The sequence below is a fragment of the Falco cherrug genome, chromosome Z (assembly GCF_023634085.1).
Source record: "Falco cherrug isolate bFalChe1 chromosome Z, bFalChe1.pri, whole genome shotgun sequence".
Lineage (NCBI taxonomy): Eukaryota > Metazoa > Chordata > Aves > Falconiformes > Falconidae > Falco > Falco cherrug.
In genome coordinates this window covers 78,682,840-78,703,202 of record NC_073720.1, presented here as the reverse complement: position 1 = coordinate 78,703,202, position 20,363 = coordinate 78,682,840, and the positions used below count along the sequence as shown (strand labels likewise).

Genomic DNA, 20,363 nt, shown 5'->3' with positions numbered 1-20,363 from the left:
ACTCCTTTTCTTTTGGCTTGAAAAGTTTGCTTTAATTCAAAATTCTTATTCAGCTTGTTGTTTACACCCTGAATCTGTTTCTTATGTCTTATTCCTGGATAATTTATTTTGGTTCCTGCTATTGTGCCAGAAGTATGATACACAAATATTCTCAAATTTGTCTTCAGCAGTTTTTGCTGAAACTGGAACATACATAAATCTGTCGTGACATTCACTCTTATGTTTCATTATATGTTCTCAAGAGTTTTTACAGTCTGTTATGTCTTTGTTTTTCACTTACTGCTTTTGCATTTGTTGTAAAGATTAAATATACATGATCTATATTTCAAGTTACCACTCCTAATTCTTTGGTCCTGTGTATAGTTATAGTTGTTCAAAAAAATGCCAGACTGATATGAAAAGTTTTGGTGGAATGAAACAAAGAAAGATTGAAAGCAATGCTATTGACAGAACTTTATGGTCTGTGTTCTACTATTTACTTTGTAGATATATGGGTTTATGATGTAAACCTTGCAAAGTCATTTCACTGCTGTTACATGTGCAAACAATTTAATTGTACTTTGAATTTTGAAATATTGGATCTCAATATATGATTACATGATTCATTTTTGCAAGAACATACTTAGCATACCTATAATTTTTCTGTTCCAAACTATCAATCCCTCAACTCCATGAATGATTTTTGAATAAATTATGCATGTTAGAGCAGATGACTGCTCCAGGGTATTATATAACTTTTTAAAAAATTGTACAACTGTCATCTAAACAATTTGTGTACACATAAAATGGAAAAGCAAATACATGTACCTTTTCCGTTACATAGTTTAAGTGCACCTTTTGGAACTTGAGTTGGAAAAATGACATCCCTCAAAAGGCACAGCATGTAAGATACCAGCATTTTTCTGTTCAACCCATTTCTAACCGTAGAAGGAATACTGTGGTTATCAGGGAGAGACCTGACAAAGCTGAACTAAGAAATCATGTTAATGATAGACCATTTTAGTACAGAGATTTAGGTTGATTTAATTCCTATAGTGCCTGTTGGCATGACAGACACTTTTTACAAAGACTATGCTCACAAATTACTTCTGCTACTGGCAGTTACCATGACTTTATCAATGCCCAAACTACTTAAGCAGATTGCAACCATCAGGTATTGACCAGTCATCAATCCACATGGAAAGAAACAAAACAGTAACAAAACCAGTAGAATTAACATAACAATATAAAGATAATAATAAACTAGCAATCGCTTCCCTTTCCTCTCCTCTCAACAAAACCAACACCAAGCCACCAGGCTCCTACAAAACAAGTGGGCATGTCTCACCTTGGAGCTTGTCAGATTGGAGATATGCCCAAAGACTGTAGGGTTAAAATGCAAAAGCTTTAACTACCAAGTGTCTCACTACTGGGCCTGGAAACTCAGTAGTATGTATTTACTGGATGCTCTTTGAGACAGCTAATCGCTTTGTATGTATTTTGTACCCTGCTGCGTAAGATGGGGCCATAGCCTCATCTGGAAGCAGCAGGAATGACCATAAAACTGACAGTTCAGCCAAAACTGGGGAAGGGTGAGAGGGGGAGGGAGTGGAAATGAAAGGTGCAGGACTGGTCGGTTTTGGTTTACAAATCCAAGAACCACACCAGGCATATACAGCACCTTTAAACATGAAAAATTGAACCTCATTATCCAATTTATCAGTGTGGAGGGCTCTGTGGTTTGATACCAAAGTCTGGCAGAGGTACGGTCTTGCTCAGTAACGTTGATCAAGACCGTGCATAGTTGTCGGAAATAAAGAACAGCCTACCATGTTCTGGTTAATTATTTGTCTGGAGAGAAGAGGAGGCCAGATGATTAACATTACACATTTGTGTTGTATTAATGCAACGGCCTCCATCGATCTGTCCATTCATGAAGTGGATGGGCATGAGTGAAATTTGGGAGCCTGCAATAGAAACTGTTGCTATTTGAAGAGATATAATCCCTTTGCCTCTGAAGAAAGTTTCCATAGCACATGTTCAGCTGTCAATTTCCTGAAGTTAATACATACCTGCAGGTAGGATTCCTGCCAAGATAATTTCATTCCCAAGGCCACATCTGGCTTACTGTAGAAAGTAATCTGTTTGCTAGTCCATACGCCAGAACAAAAAACACCTGTCATTTCAACCTTTTACCTTCTGAATGTTTGTTCCATTCTCCAAAGGGAACGTGTAATCTTAATTTACATAATAAAACCCATTTAAGACATGTTTATTATATAGAATAGAAGATACCCATAAACTGCCCAGAACATAAGCAAAAAACTCCTTAAATTTGTTATTTCTAGAATATACAGAGAGGTGAAAATCCAAGTGAAAATGACTACTGCGTTTCTTGAATGATAACCTTGCAGGTGGTTGGTTTGAATTTTACATTTAATACATTCTTGGTTGCCTAAGACTCTGTATTAGGTTTGAGAAGGCATAGGCTTTGCTGATAAGTATTTAGGTGCTTGTGGATTATGAAAACAGATGTGCTATGTATTTCCAAGTGTAAATTAAAAGTTCAGAGAACCTAAAGAAAATAAAACCTGGGGCAAAATACATCAGTTTAAGTAAAAACCATAAATAGCTCACAAACAGCAATGCATAAAGATATCTCCAACTATCCTGGCTAACACAGGTAGCTTAGAACAATGGAAAAACAAAGATATTTCAAAATTCATATGGGACATGAGGAGCAGAAGTCTTCAGACAACCCTAAACCTGAAATTATTAGCCATGACTTCACTGCTTTAAGTCTGTATGACATTAAGTCTAGAAAATGAATTATCTACCCATGTATAACTGAGTGGAAGCAGTACCCACATTCTAAATTGTAACAAACATTAACCAGTACATTTTTCCATGCCTGAAAGTCAATATTGAGGTAGAAAACAAAACAGAGTCAAGATGACACATGAAAAGCTATGTGAAACTATTTCTTTATGGACAAAAAATGTCAAAAGTTAGTAGACTCTTTACATAGAAAACACAGATTATGGGACAAAAAAAAAAAAAAAGAAAAAATAAAGTAGTTGGATATTAGGTAATTACAAATTTACCAAAGTTGCTTGTGTTTCAGCCCTCTAGCAAATTCATCTAGGGACAAAATTTATATGATCATGTCATTAACATTTAGCTTATGGAACACACTAGGTGCATCGGTAACTATTCATTGGGTGTATCCTAAAGACTGAGTGCTTGTTCTATAAGAGGAATTTTAATCAATGTCTTTATTTATTGGGAGAGCTGAAAAGATATTATTTTTCTAAAAATCTGTCCTGAAAAGAACAGTTATGTGCTGTTGCAGCAAACCTCCACCATGAGCTAGATTTGAAACCTGAGTTGGTCATGGCAGACACGGCATGCTTTTTGAGCTGGTGGCTGGAGAGGATCACACCTGCTGAGTGTGATCACCATTACCCAGCTCTTTGCCTCATTTCTAGATAGAGAATGGACGTGACTCAGGGCTGTGCAGACACTGAGACTGTTGTCTGTTGGAGCTTGGATCAATTTACTGCAGAAACTGGATAGCTCATAGCTATTTTAATGTTAAAACACTTTCTTCAGTAGGAGGTATTATAAAGTATCTCCTCAGAGATGGCTGCAACCTACTAACAGCTTAAGTTGTCATGGATCTAAAGGGCTTGATCTGGTAGTCATCAAATTTGCACTAGCCATGACCTGAGTGGCTCCTTGTCAGCTTAGGGGTAGTTGTCTACTAAACTGACACATACAATCTTAATTTGGGTGATCACTTTATGTTATTAGTGGTTGGTAATCACTAGTTCTTCCTGAGGCACTTGTTATAGAATCACTTTTTCAGGAAAAATAAAAGAGGGTTGGGATTTTTTTTTCTTGTTTGCATGATTCCTTGCTTTTTTTGGAGTGTTTCTTGCCAGCTCTGTATCATTATTTTACTTGCTGCTGTAATAGCTAACAGTCTATTCTCAGATGCTGTTGCCAGAGAGGAATAGTCTGACTCCTCCACAATTTCACTAATGGGTCTTACAAGGTCCTCAGCAATACCCAACCTGCTCAAGACCTTGCATGCTTTTCTGGTACTGCCTGCTCGACAATGTCAGTCGGTTTAGTCTGCTTCCCAAGTGTTGGAGTCCACAGGCAGAGGAAAAAGCCAGCTCACCCTTGCCCGTTTCCTAGGCCTTACACTAAAAACAGTTTTAGAGCTTCTGCTCCCACTCATACCACTGTTTACAACATGGACAGTTACTACAGAGGAGCGGCTTTGCAGCAGCCAGGACCTCCTCAAGACCTATATGCTTGCTTAGAAATCTCCCTGTTGCTGTCAAGTTACTCTCCCATTTCATGCCTAATTAGGCCAATAGGTCTAATTCCTTAGTCTTTTGACTGTTGCCTTGAAAATTTGGATATTGTCTGTCACTAAAAATGACTGCACATATTTTAAGGAGTTTCATAAAATAGTTTTATATCAGCACATAATAGGTATCTTACTGTAGATAAGACTCAGTATATTTTGTGAAGACCTCTCAGCTGAGAGGGAAATGGAGTATTTCTGTCAGAGGAAGCTAACTGGAAGAAGGCAGCCTCACGCCTACCTTGCACTGCTGCGAGGACGTAGAGATGAATGGGAGAACATCCATTTGCCCTCGTGCATGTTTCCAGAGCAAAGAGCTTTGTTACCTGTGGTCTCTACAAAAGCCCTCTCCTGGAATGAAGCATGATCTATGGGAGACTGTTTGTCAGGAGAGCAGTCACTAAAAGGCAGGGCTATGTCTTTGTGCCTGTCTTTTCCCAAATTTCTCTCTCTCTCCTGTCTTTCTGAGTTTCAGTGCTATTAATGCTATCTCAGTTTTGCCCCGCTTCTAATTTTATTAACTACCTTTCAAAAGTAGCAAGATGTTAAGATATGGCTGGATACTAAACTGATACAATTAGAGATATTCCATGCCATGAAGTCTCCCATGTAAACCTGTTTCGTAAAAAGGCCTAAGCATATTAAAATGTTAAATAAGAATTAGGTGTAAGCATTAATGATAATGCATAGTTACCTAGTTTGTTCTATCTGATCAAATTAATTTCTTTAAATATAAAAATTCCCGTTTACACTAACTCAGCTGAGCCAACAAGGCCCACTTTTGCCTGTTCAGAGGGAAAGGTCCGTTGTACACAACAGACTTTAGTCCTTATTTTTGACTGCCTTTCCAGGAGCAGTTAAGATAGTCAGATTGCAGTGGTCGTGCAGCACAGGTCCCACACTGCAGCCAGCAAATCTGGCTCCTGTTGCCTTCATTTATTGAGGATAAACATAAATGTGAGATGTTCTTGGATCACCAAGTCGTGACAAAGAGCCACAACATAAAATACGAAAGCAAAACATTGCAGCTTTATGAACCCATCGCTCTCCAAAATGAAATGACTCTTAAGTCAATTTTAGCATCAGCAGAACTTTTTTAAGAATACAGAACTATTGTTTTATTAAAAAAAGCCAAAGAAAGCAGCAATCAGTTATACAAGTACTCCTAACTTTACACACCTTACAAAGTAAAAATGATCAGCTCTTTGAAGTGTCAGTTAAGGGTTTAAGTTTAAAGTAAGCAGTCTTGATAAATTAATGGTATGTGATTTAGCAATCTTAGTTATACAGCCCTTACTATTACTGTAATTTTTTTGAACAAATGTTGATGTTGCAAAAGTATCTATTCAGCATAAGTGATGTTGCCAAGATGATGTTTCTTTCATACCCTGAAGGTCAGTTAATAAGATCACTACATTGCCAACAAATCGTGCCCTGCTGTTTCTCAGTAAGGACTGAGGGACACGTTCAATTTCAAACACACATTAGCTTGCATTCAGATACTCTAAAAGACATATATATAGAGGTTTGGATAAGAAAAACATCCAAATAAAATATTGTGCAAAGGTTCAGCTTTTTTTTCAGGCTAGTTATTCTGTCTTGTCAGCTCCACATTACTAAAGATTATAAATATACTCTTTCTAAGAAAGACAGAATTGTCCTGATGCTACCCAGTGGATTCCTGCTGAATTAATTTGGCAGGGAGGGAAGGGAAGAAGGGGCATAACGATTTTTTTTTTCTTTTTTTTTAACATGACTGTTATTATTCTAGAACCAGATGTGTTGTGAATTTAAAGGATACTAACCAATTTGGCATAACTCCCCATATGGACATCCCCATTTCAGACTAAGTGAGGGCTTTTATTCTGGGTTAGCTTTTTCCACTTGCAAAGTTTATCCTATTCAGAATACGTGTTTCCCAGAAGGGGAGCTTTTTCCACAAAAACTATTTCAGTCAGTTTCACCACATAGAGAGAAATCCACTTTATGTGACTGTACAAAAAGTTAATTATGTACAATATATTTCAATAAAATAGGAAAGAATATTCTAAACTCCCATCTTCCATGTGCACTAACACATTATTAATATGGCTTGGAGCCTGTGTGCCTCATTTGTCAGAATACCATACCTGCCATCATAGGTAACCCCTGTAGCCGCGTTTTAAGCCTCAAGATCACAATTAATCTTCAAAAGTGAAATACAAAGCAAAGACAAATTGTTTTTACACTTCATCACTTCTTTATGATCTGAAATGACTGTATCAGCAGCACAGGAAAAAGTCTGGTTTATTCTTTAAATAATATTTTTAGCATTTTTGGAGCATCAGTGCCTCACAGCCTGTTTGTTGATGCAGTGTTGTAGCAAGATCTTTGGAGATTTGTAAGATGCAGTGGTCCCCATTTTCATTTTAAATGGATTGATATCTTTTATGAATGATACAAAAAAAAAAAAAAAAGCAATTAAGCAGGAAAAACTGCATTTCAGATTAGACCCTACAGCAGCACTAGCATTACAGTTACCCATGCTGCTACTGAAGTTTTTAGGAAAAAAACGTGCCTTCCTCCTATTCAAGTGGTCTGAGTTACGTCCCTAATAGCATCTGTGAGATGTGGTGGGAACAGGAATAGCTGCAGCTCAGATTGCAGCCGTAACAAGGTCTTGCCAGAGCCCTTCATTAGGCAGGGGAAATAGTTGCCTTGGACTTCCAATGCAAGGAACAAATAGAAAGATGATGGATTATTTCGGTAGAGCTAAGGAAATATTAACCAACCTTCTGTATGAAAAATATTGTCAAAACACCCATGTGCCTAACTCAGCTATTTTTAGTCTTTGAGGAAGAACTTTTACTGAAAAGAAAAACATATAATATTTGGAAAACCTGAACATCAGACAGGGCTTACTTTGAAAATGAAATGTTATTGTATTTATCAGAAACAAACATTGAATTTTTTATAATTTTCTCTTCTCAGTTCACTATTAGGACATTTCTTTGAGCACTGCCGGTGAATAATTCTTTTAAATAAAAAGATGCTTCTCAAATCTTTAAAAGCTGCTAACAGTTTCTCTATCATGTGTCTTTTAAGCCATAGGACACGCTGGTTGTTAAGTTAGGATTTGCGAGGGCAATAAAGCTGGTGCGGTTTTGTTTGGGAATAACAGCCAAGCATACTCATCCTGAAGCAACTCACAGAGGTCTGCAGACCTACGGCCTATATCTGTCCTTTCTCGTAAACTCTGGGTGATTTCATGGCAGGACTAACTAGAACACAAGCACCAAAGGAGAGAAAGGTCCTTGAGCAACACGAGCCGGGGGCAGGCTGGCTCCACAATGGTCGATGGAAGCATAGCACGGGTGTTTGCCTCGCACGTGTCCCAGATTGCATTATTTTCAGAGCAAGTTTTATACTTTTAAAACAGTTCTCGGTTTGTCATTCAGGTTTATGCCTCCGCAGCACTGAGATACACCCTCCTTGTTTTGTGACATTGACATTTTCATATATTGTTGCTCGCCTTATGCATGTGTGAACAATTGCTGCCTGGATGGGGTGACTAGACAATAACAGGGGAACATTCTTTAGTTTAAAACTCCTACACAAGATATATATTCCTGAGCTTTCTAGTCCTGTCAGTTATAACTAAGCCATTAAGTTAATCATACTGAATTCAGAAAAAGGTGCTACCCGAAACCTGTCAAGGTAATTATCCTTCTTTATCCTCTGAGGTAGGAGTGCTCTGTGTCAAATAAACATTTTTTAAGCGTTCCACCATAACTTTCTCCTCATCTTCAAGATATGCACCTTCTTTCATCTCCCACCTGAAAGAAAAAGAACTTTTTATTGATTTTTTAATGTGTTTTAAACCAGTCCTTAGAACAAGCAAGTCAATACAAAACTCGTTACTACCAATTAATTGCCTGCCCCCCTCCCCCCCCCCCCCCCCCCCGTGGTGGGGTACACCAGTTAAGAATACTGCGTCACACAAAATACAGCCCCCAAGAATCTTGCCCCACACAACCGGCATGACAAATTGTAAAACCTACCAAAAAATCTTGCTTATATTTATTGTGGTAATACTCTCTTTTTCTGTTTTGTATCACACATGTTGGCAGAAGTGGAAACCTTGTAAAACTAGCAGAAAAAAAGTGGAAGATTGAACAGGTGTTTTGGAAGTTAAGCCACTGCTCCCGAGGCTCTGTAAGTCTGCAGTGAAAACTCAAACACCACATGATGTCCAGCTCAAATAGTTAATCCGAATGGCCATCATTCTCTTGCAGTGACAATACTATATTAAGAAATACCACAAAACTGACTGGCTGTTTGTTTCTTTAACCAGCAGGCATACCTATCACACCAGGAAATAAACATACCGTATTCTTCCCTTTCTCTATGTGAATACTCAATTCTAGTTTAGGATGAAGATTAAAACTGAAAAATGAAAAAGTAAAAGAATATGAAGACGATTTTGCTTTTGTTTGGTAGTTAATTAAATATAAAACCTTAAAGGTCATGCAGTATTCCCTTGCAGAAAATCAGGATAATAAATGCAGAAATAGTGCTAATACATAGTCAGCTAAACTTTGCATCACTCTAATTATGCCTACATAATGCTCAGTAATGTGGGTCTATCTCTTTTACAAATTCTAGGGATATTTAAGGGTTTGATATCCCTTTAATATTCATCTCTTTCTGTTCTAAGTAGATAATAAAGTGTAGGCTCCCAGTTCAGACCAGCTGAAGACAAAAGGTAAAGCATGAATACAGAAATCAGATTTTCAAGTATTAAATCCAGTAGATTACAAATGAGCCATAGGATGATCCTGTAAAGTAGGAGACATGTAGAGAAGCAGCAGAACAAAGACTGCTTTTAGGAAACTAATGTCAGGAGCAATGCTTTAATCCTGTCCCCACACTTCTTAGGTCCTCAATCAGACTGCAAAAACCAGAAGCCATATACAAGTTTAGATTGGTGAATAAATCAAATATAATACAGAATGGTGGGAAGAGAACGTTGCATTCATCATATTTTCAAAAAGAGGACAGTTGTTATTGGCAATAGAGCATGGCGTGCACTTTTTGTAACTGTATTTAAAAGCTTACTAAAACCAGAATAAGAAGAAATGCTCTGTAGTACAATCCAATCGTTAAAATACAGTTAGGAAAAATATATTCAATGACCATGCATAAATTAGCATATCTCTATCATACCTTTACTTTAAAAAATGAATCTGACAACACACATTACTGCCTGAAGTGAAGAAGTTATCAGAAGAAGCAAAGTGTACTATGAGTAAAGTTGTAAATGCTGCATGTCCATGATCAAATTTTTACAATAATTAACCTCCTATTACCCCACTCATACATGACTACAATGATACTTAACCTTACCTGAATATCAACATTAGGTACAATTAATTGCTGTTATGTCTGTCTGCTTCATTCTTTGGTTTATGGTATGTTTGTAAAATCTGGCTATACGAGCCCTCAGCACAATTAACTTTCGCAAGCATCCCAGCTGAAAACTGTTAAATAGGGTGACTGTTTTCCCTTTTTCCTTTTGCTAACGTACCACGCACCTCTTCAAACCCAGGAAGGAGTCATGCAAGCCTTAATTTGAATTTATGGTCCTCAGAGTCATTCCGAAACACCACTTTAGCAGTTCAATTGATTCATTTTAATTAATTTGATTTGTTGCATATTTTTAAGTAGAGGAGCTGTTTGCTTAGAAGGACGACAACTAAAAATGCTAAATGGAATATGTTCAAAACAGTTATTGCTGGAGATATAACACAGAAATCTAGCAGTCTTGGCTAATGGAAGCTTAACAATAAATCAGCAGATTCCTTTTAAAGACAGTGACTTCATACTTGTCAGCACATTTCATTGAACCTTAAACATTAGTGTTGGTAAAAATCTTCAATGTCATCCAGTTTGGACATTCTTTAGTGTTCACTTTATAACAAGTTATTACTAATACATTACATTATCATTTTATCAAAAAGCAGTCTATTTTTAAAGCATTTAAGCAGGTCCAATGAGGATAAGAATGTCTTCTATGCATTTGCTTAACAGTATCCATGAATTAAAGATCTATGAAATGAACTTGACAAACACCTGGTCCCTCATCTAATTTAGACATTTTTCCACTCTTATGCTTAAAAGTCTAGGGATAATGCTGTTTTTTGAAAGACTACTGGACTGTAAGCAAGGAGGCCACAGCACGTCTTTGCTGTTCTGCATGAGATGAGAAACCAGGTGTTCGTGTTCAAGTGGAAAAAGAGTCAACATTTACTATTCAAAAATTTGTCCAAAATAGAACATGTTTTTACTAGCATATCTAAAATGTGTGACAATTGTTTTGGCAATAGTAATTGGTACAAATCCAACTAGCCAGTTCAAGTAATGTGAATGTGAATGAAATTACCATCACAAATTACTTTCAAAATGCAATCTTCATCAGCTGAACAGCCAGCCTGCACACCTCTGTTGTTCCAAATCATTAGTAACATAGCTCCTAGAGAAAATTTCCAAATACATAGGTGGTGTATATTTTATTTTAGTCTGGCTACATTGCTGTATCTTGGAAGATAAAATAAAATCAGCTTTTCAAAACGGTACTGGAATTATTTGAACCAATCCATCATATCACCATCCACATTTTGCTTAGAGTTCATATAACCATAACGAGTCCCAGTGTCCAGAAAGACCAACTTTCAGTATATTCTTCATATTTAAAAGAAAGCATATGTTTAAAATAAACTGCCATCACCTTTGTAACCTTTAGGGTGGCAATGCAAGTTTTCAGGCCAATACTACTTGTGCACTTACAGAATTAAATATTTGAAATATGTTTTCAAAATATGCTGAAGTATCAAATAATGTAGATGACATATTCAGTGCACCAGAGATGAACTGCCTAAAAACTTTTCTCCCTGTGTTGTTCCTTTACTATGTTGCACATGGCTAATCACAGGGAAAAAAACCTTGGCAGTATGTTTTTTCAGGCAGATACAGCAAAAGACGTCAGCACAGATAAATAGAGGAATGACTGAAGTTTTCTGCTGGTCATCCTAGACCTTAGATCATGAGGTCAAAGAGGATACTTAGCACTGGGAAGGCTTCTGTTTCTCTGCATAAATAAGGGGCAAGAGAGGAAAAAGTCTTGGCTTGCACATCCACAAGCTAACAAAGTGCAAGGGGCGAAGTATTCCATGCTCCTGGCATATCCAGTGATTCCAGCTTGTTTCCTTGGCAGTGTATCCATGTGCTAGCCTTGCTTATAATTAGCATCATTACATCTTTTCATATAAACGGGTATACAGGACTATGTTTTGTGATACTTTTTTCTCCCTGCTATACTGAATTAACAAAAGTAAATTTGTTTGCAAAGATGCAGAGAAAAATCTTCTGTTAAAAGGCATGCTAGACGTTTTGGCAGGGCTGGATTTAATAGGTGGTGATACATTTGCTGCTTTGATTCCTGTTGCAAAATTGCATATATTTTGTAAATTGTAGATATATTCCTATGAAGCCACTTTTTAGAAACCATAATAGGGACTATATATTACATTTAGGTGCTTGTTACAGACCAAGAGGAAGTTGATATCAAAGGAGTAGTATATTAAATCAGAAATACAACATGGTTTACATATAGTAGTATGCATATAGGAATTATGAAAAGTGACATAGATTTTACCTGTAGCAGATTATCACATTTTAAGAAGTTTACTTTAGTAGGTACTCTTTGATTAGTTACTAAGTTTGTTCATTACAGTTCATTAGTTATAACAAGTCTGTAAAGATCGGAGGGAAAAATTTATGTTAAAAATTAACAGCAAGAAAAAATGAAGAAAACTGAACTAAAATGTAAGAATACTTTTCAAGATCTATTATGAACTTTGAAAAATCTCCTTATTTGTATTGTCAGAGAGACTAACCTTGCCGTTTTCTAAAGCTTATACAAAACAATGTCTAAAAAGTGGACAGTTTACAGAAAGGGTCACACAAACATAATTTTTTTAGTGGTATTCTATGTATTGCTGAGAATGCTTATGTAATATTTTGATATCTGTTGTGTTTCTTAATGTCCTGAAAAACGTTACATCCCATGTAATTCTACGGATGGAAGGGGGGGGGGGGGGAAGTATTTCCTATGGAAAAGGTAATATCTCAGGTCGCCTTGTAGGGAAGTGTTGGCAAATGATGAAACATTAACTGTACAGCTGTACATTAGATAGCTGAAAATATGCATTTTCATATTGAATAATAGCTATACTTAATAGTTGATGAGTATAAGAAAAAGCAATGTATTTGATACTGAGCTAAGAAGATGACATAATTCACATCTAATCTAAATCAGACACAGCCAGTGCCATTCAAACATCCTAACATGGGTAAACATTCAGACTTCAAGCACTGCAAGCTCTTAAGCTTATCTATTTTTAATGTGGTGAATTACCACTGCAAAGCTTTACAGACACACTATTTTCAAGGGGAATTTTGATAAAAAAAGTGAGCACAAGTTGAGAAGGGCTTCTTTTGCCAAGTGTTAGGTAAGAAGGCAAGAGTGGGAAAAGAACACAAAAAAGGTGCTTAACTTCCATTCCCTTTTACCTTTATGTGACTTGAGAGTCATTTCACGTAACGTAGGTGAAAATATTTTTCCAGATATTCGCTTTTGGTTTCTTCAATAAACTGCTTTGATGTAATTTTCAAACTTCTCTCTAAATGCATTTATTCATAAGTAACGCTATAAACTGAAGGAGGCAAAAGCAAGCAACAGTGTGTGCATCAACAACTAGTCGATGCAATTTTGTGAAATTGAGATTAAATTCATGCCATTGTTTAAGAGGTGCAGGGTTTGTTGTTTTTTTTTGCAAGGGACTTAACCCTAATAATGTGCACTGCCAGCTGTGGCATGTTCTCTTACATTGTGACCTTGCAGCTGCGGCGCCCTCCCAGTTCAGCTGGTCCGGGAGTCCTTTGCTGTTTAGAGAGTATTTTTCATTTGCATGTACTTCCTGTAGCCTTTTAAACTTGAGCAGATGTGAAACCATTAATTGTATTTTCTCCAAAAGAAGTCTTTATACTTGTCCTTATGCTTGCTCCTCGTACAATATAATTATGATAAATATTATTAGCAGCTGAATGAAGATGAGACTGACCATTTGTTTGCCAGCCATTGACAAAAGAAGAGGAAAGTGACAAAGCAGGCATGAAGTCAAGACAGGTAATTTGGTGTTTTGTTTTTGCCTTTTGCAGCCTCCACACTAGTTACAAGCCACCATCACACAACCTATTCTCACAGCTGTGCAGGGCCTTTAACTGAACTCAAACGCCTTTGGTTGAAACAACCATTATCCCTTTGTACTGGATTATACTGGCATATTTACACTCAAGATGGAAAATACATGGAGTTTAGGTTTTTTGTACAGTTCTTGAGATTTTGTATGATAAATCATAAATTTAAAATGTGCATGTAAATATTTATTTTAATCCAAAATAAACATATACGTTTAAATGTGTCAGAACACTGCCAATAAAGTCAGTAGGGTTCTCTACACTGAGCTGGAATGGGTAGAGAAATCATGCAGTTAAATAAAATACCATGTCTTGCTACCAGCTCATGGAGCATTTTAATGAATTGCCTTTTTGCTTCCTGAAGTTCACGAGAGACAGAGCTGTGGATTAAGCTCTTGCAGGCAGAGAAACTATTGTTTGTTATCGATGTCTAGCATGCTATACTTCACCTCGACACAAGAAATCTCAGCAGCTGGTACCTTGTTTGCCATTTTTAAATAATAAAAGAATATACATCTCTGTAAGTTTCATTTCATATTTCAGTTGCAAATGCACTTTTTCTAACAGGAGAAATCACAAACCATGAAATGCATTTTACATCAATGTTAGGCAGCCAACTCAAGCCCAATGTTTATCCATAACCTCAAGTCCTGAAAAATCTTTCAGTTTCTACTTGAGGCAATGCTTTATTTTTCTAATGGTACTATTAAATTAAAAGGGAAGTGTCTAGCAGTTTAACAAGATTGCATTTGGTTAAAATAATTTATTTAATACTGTGACTAATATTTTAACTCCTTAAATATCAACTGTTCAAAAAATGTCTCTTTTGTTCCAGTCATTTGTGTAGTAATCTCAGATCTTTTAATCACTCTGAAATCTACTAACCACGTACTCCCCTGAAAGACATGAAAAAAAGAGGGAGGTGAGGAGCCATAAAATATACAACTACTGCGCTACTGAACAAGACCCAGGTGAACAATGTGATGCCTGTAAAGTTTCTGGTAGCAATATTCACCCTGAAATCACGGCAACAGGGACAACATCTCCAGGTCTACCTAATGCAAAACAATTCACTGTTTTTCTTCACCCAAAATAAACAATATCTCCTCATAACGGACAGATACATTGCTGTGAGGACAATCTATGTGAAAATCAGTATCTTTCATCACATTCAGATATAAATCAAACCTCAACATTTCAATACAATTTTGCCAAATTCCTGCCTCTCAAATGTACACAAACACCATGAAAAATGCCCTCCTAGAATTTTCCCAGTCAATAAAATAAATTCATTTATTTCCTAGAGGATATGGAGGAATGCGCCATGAGAATTATTATTTATGGTTTTAATTATCTGTATGCCACAAGAATGGCAGCATGGGAAAAAACATTTAAGAAAGACACAGCTATAAGAGATCAACAGAGTTAAGCTCCTGCTTCCAAAGAGCAGACCCAAAGAAGAGACAGTATTTTGATGTACTGAAAAAATAAGCACATGGGGAACATTGTAGAAAGTATGTCATGAGAAGAGAGGAGAATAGAGCTCTGACTCATAGGTTAACCTGTCCCAGCTATGAAGTTAAGACATTAGAAGGATATTTAAGAAGTTTTGAACTGAAATAGAAACTTCACAAGTGTTGGAATAAAATGATGAAAGACCCTTTTCCAGGGCAAGAACACAGCTACAAAGGATGTTGTCAAGGGCAGCGGAAGGCACACAGCAAAAATTTCAGAAGCTTTCCTGCTGCAATAAGAAAGGAGAGGTAGCATTTACCCAGCCCCCTGTTATTGGTGTTTGCTGTCCCACATCTTTGAAAAATGGTGACTCAAGCTTCACAGACACCAAGCCATGCATCGCAGACAGTGGGAACAACAGGATGAAGCTTTCTCCTAGGTCTTTTAATTTGACTTTTTTTATTTGCAATTCTAACACAGTACAAAATGGGCAAGATCTAGATCCTCAACATTTCAGCTGGTTCTTTTTTTAAAAAAATGATTGTTAAATTTCCATTTTTCAGTGCATTCTTATCATTCTTTCTTAACTGTGTAGCTTTAAATAACAGACATTTGAAAGAATGAGGCTCACACTGACCCAGCTTTGTTGAAGTTGTCACCATACTGTGTTCTGAAGATAGTCCACTTTGTTAGGTCGCTGCAGCAGCAGGATGTCCCTTTAACCTTATTTTCAGTTTTCTGAGATTTCTTGGTTTATACACAACTTGTATACCGGTCCTTTAGTCCAACACCATTTACATGGCAATAATGTTGATGTCATAGTGTGCCAAAAAATGGAAAGATGTGCTTAATAAAGGTTTGGTAAGTGTTTTCAACTTGGATAGAAAACATTTATATGTGTATACATATATGTATGTATTTGACACTTCTAACTAATTAATGATAACAATACAAACTGATAGAGAAAAGGGAATGTACTAAATAATTAACATAAGTCTAATTGCACCCTTCTGAGATTGACAAGCTGTCAGGAGATGAACACAACTAGAGTGAAATGAAACCAGAAATTTCGATACCTAGATATTTACTCCCAAGAGTAACTTGGGATTTTAGTTTGCATAAATCCCAAAGTCAGAAAGGGATGCAGAAAAGAGAAATCACAAATCTCTTAATTTTTATTTCATGCTGATTTAATCCACTAATATTCCTCTTGGATGGAAGCAACTAAATTCCCACAAGGCTTCTTGAGTCCCAGACCCCATCCTGCTGGCTTTCCACCACTTCGCTGTCAGTCATGGAGCACATGTCTTCTCAGACGGGGACTTGATATTGCATCTAAGTGGATTCTGCAGTGAATTACATGCTGGAATGCATAAAGAATAAAAGGCCTATAGAAATACACACATATTAGCAGGATCCGAGACCTACAGTGCTTTTGTGAGATGAAGTCGGCAGGTATAGGGAAAGTGCCTGTGACTCTCTCCTTTGCATATTAAAAAATATGGTTTTTTGTCCTAACTGGTGAAAAATTTTGGTTGAAAATCTTGAATAACAGGGCAGATTTTAAAAGATCTGTTCATTGTCAAGTAATTTTAATTAAGGTGAGCCTTATAAATGTAAATGAAATGTGAAAACATTTGGTCTCAATGTTTTTTAAGTAAATTACCTGAGTTTTAATTAAAAATAGTATTTCATTATGGAATGCTATTTTTTTTCTTAATGTCACAATTTTATTTTTTTTAACCCAAACTGATATTCTCAGCTTTTCAGGAAACCAAATACATGTAAAGTATTTTATGTAAAGCATTTTGATTTTTTGCTGTTGCTTTTTAAATAAGTTACAACAAAAATATCCCAAACCCTAGTAAAAATAATTTATACAGCTTCGGCTTCAGTTTGCTGAACAGCTTAGAAACTTAAGCAAAGTTTATTCATAAAGGATAATTTCTTTTAATGGCATTCACAGAAATAATTGTGCTAAGATCACGTGTGCTTATTGCCTGCAGATTGTATCCTGTCCCCATTCTTTTATTTCTCCTTTAACTATCCCAAAAACCTCTACTGTGTGCATGCAGTTGCTTATCTGACTCTGAATTACGAACACTGTATGCTTGATTGTGCAAACACATATAGTATTTCAAATATATATGCATACAGCATATCTATATTTACCTACATATATACATACTTACCTACACATACTCATGCAAGTAACAGAGTAATGATGCGGGCATTCAAGATTTTATGGAAGAATGGGTTCAATAACACTGTGTTTGAGCAAAGTGCTTGGAGGTGAATATTCAAATGATTTAATATTTTCACCAATTTTAAATAACTTGGTAATCATCACATAAAATTAATTATTTTAAACATCAATTTAATTTTTCAAGAAAATCAAAAAGACCCAAATTCACAAAATGAAGTTATCTTAGATTACAGTGCTGGCAATATTTCCATTCAGTAAATGTAAGCTATACCTGCATATGATTATATGGTAGAGCTTAGGAACCAAAAATGTATCTACTAAAAGTATCCTGCTCTTCAGATCATGCACTACCTGTTCCTTCTCTTCACCCCTCCCTTTTTTATTTCAATTTACAAAGGCTTTCTATAATGAATGCTGAAAACCCAATGTAAATACTTTAAAGGATTAAGCTTTCAAATGTGGTTACTGTGGCATATGTATATGTTCTGTAAATACAAACACAAGATAGATCTGCTGAGAAATTATATTTGATAATTTGACAGCTTTGTGGCTTAGGAATATAAAAAATTCATATTTTGTCAACAAGAAACTTCCTCCATTTGTTAAGAAGGGGCTACTATGGTAGTATAGAAAGATGAATATTTTGAAAACACAGATTATTATGAGAGTAATATAATCCCCTACTTTTCTTGATGCATTGGATTTTTAACAAATATTCATTTACATTGTATTTCTTTTAGAAGAACTCCACTCGGTTCATGCCTTGCAGAAAAAAATGTGCAATCTAAGGAGAACATTTAGGGGAGCCGGAAAGCTGACTTTTATTGGTACTAAAAGGTTTTATTCAAATTTAAGCAAATGATGAGCTGCTGAAATAACTTTATGTTCACACCAAAGAAAAAAACACTCCCTCCTGGCCTGCGGCCAAAATCCCCCAGTCTCTCGTGAGGACCAGGCATGCCCATCCTGTGGTATCATAGGCACCCGAAGCTGGTGTCCACCTAAGGCAGGGCCACCTGGAGCAGGCTGCTCAGGGCTATATCCTGTTGACTGTCTCCAAGAACAGAGACTCTTATTGCTTACTTGGGCAACCTGGTCCAGGGTTTGACCACCCTTGGATTAAAAAAAGGGTTTTTTCTAATATTTAGACAGAATTTCCTGCATTCCTCTTGCACCCATGGTCCTGTCACTGGGCATCACCGGGAAAAGGCCATCATCTTTGCTCCCTCCGTCAGGTGTCCATACGTGGATAAGGTCCCTCTGAGCCTTCTCCAGGCTGAGCAGCCCCAGCTCCTCAGCCTCTCCTCGTTTCATCATATTTCACTGTACCATGTGGAGCTACCCCAGATGGCACACAAATGCCATGTCTCCTTCACACCTATAGCAATCCTAGCAGGCAGCCTCACCAACGGAAACATTAGCCTCATCATTAGCGCTGTCCCATATGGCATAGTTGTCCCTCCTCATGCATGCTGCAGCTGCATCTAGCTCTGACGACTACGCGTTTGGGTAACTAAAGATGGTATCATAGGACATTTCTACATGGCACGGCAGAATGCTGTAGATAAATGCCAGCAACAGCGCTCGGCGAGCTGCTCGCCGTTCTGCAAGCTGCACAGTTGGGTTCGCATTGTATGGGCTCAAGTGAGGGGGGCCATACCTGCACTGGTGAGGGGAGGCTGTAAATTGCTCAGGCGGCCTCAATTTTGGCATTTTACACTAATCCAAACCTGCAGCTTGCCATGCAAATAATCTTTGAAGATCGTACATTTATACTACCTTAAACATAGAGAGCACCTTATGGAAAATGCCAACAACAATCCAACACAGAATATCACAAGATGGTACACAATCAAAACTGCATTACATGAAATATAATCCCAATGCTACAGACAAATAAAATAATTTTCCTTTGTTGGTATTAAAGGCACACCTACGTATGTTTCAGTATAATCCAGCTGCCGCCAGAATGTACCGGTTTCACTCCTGGCAGGTCTATTTCTTGGCATGACTGTGTGTTTTCCAGTAGGACTCCCTGGGAAGTTGTAGTTTCTGAGGGAACTGTCCCAGACTTAGTGGTGTGGGAGATGGGGTTCCTTGGGTGTCCTGGCCTCCTGCCCAGCTCATGGATTTGGTAGGGTAAAATCCCCTCATTCAGACATCAGTAGTTGCAGTTCTTCTGCCATGTGTCAAATGCTCCTACTAGTGAATGAAGGCCCTCAACTTCACAGGCTTTGGATGAGCCTGTAGGCACAACATCTAACCACTTCACTGAATTATTTACTTTAAAAAAAGAAAAAGAGAGGGGGAAAATATATAAATATCTGTAGTGAAAAACAAGACAGAATGTGAAAAACTGATGATGTTCGTTAAACCCCTACAAACAGTTAACAGAATGTGGCCTTGGGAGAAGGAACCGACCATAAATATGCCAAATGGTTAATGAGACTAAAGAAAAAATTATTTGAACTATGTGTGAACTATCCTAATTATCACACTAAAAGATTGACCCTCGAGCAAAGAGAGACTCCTACTAACAAACCCCACAGAACATGGGCTGTGGAAAAAAAGGATGCTGCACCTTTCAATGGAGATGAGGCTTGCAAGAACCAAGGAGAGTTAAGGGTGACCAAGTGTCACTGTGAGCAGTTGTTCAAAGCGCACAAAGTGTTTTACCGTGTGGGGAGAGGTGTGCTAGCTGCGTGGGTTCAGCGCCCAGCACCCATCTCTGCACAGACATGCGATAACCCAGATCGTGACTCGCTGTGTGATTGTTCTGGCATACCGGGTGAAGAACCCAGGTTTGAGGTAACAGCTTGTACCCTGAGAAAAGGAAGGATGTTGCCTTTACATCCATTATCTGTGCAAACTTGTCCCTGTGTAGAAAAATCAAAGTGATTATAACTTGTAATAGCTGAAATACTGAAGTCAATTGGCCAAATTCAGACATCAGTACTGTATATCAGTACTTCATTTCCCTTTCTGATGCTCACAGGGTCAGTATGGTCCCTCCAATAAAGAACAGCGTGTGAGTAGTGCTGTATGTTC

At 37.2% G+C, this 20,363-nt stretch overlaps 1 protein-coding gene across 2 annotated transcripts in view; it reads right to left on the bottom strand.

The window, feature by feature from the left end:
* Positions 1-588: 588 nt before the first annotated feature.
* The window catches only part of KIAA0825 (KIAA0825 ortholog), a 252,866-nt gene continuing 233,091 nt past the window's right edge, over positions 589-20,363 (bottom strand). For both annotated transcript variants that reach the window (XM_055699905.1, XM_055699904.1), the window contains one exon: positions 589-8,172. In XM_055699905.1, the coding sequence (XP_055555880.1) occupies positions 8,058-8,172 (115 nt within the window). In that variant the 3' untranslated portion in view covers positions 589-8,057. The remainder of the gene's footprint in view (positions 8,173-20,363) is intronic.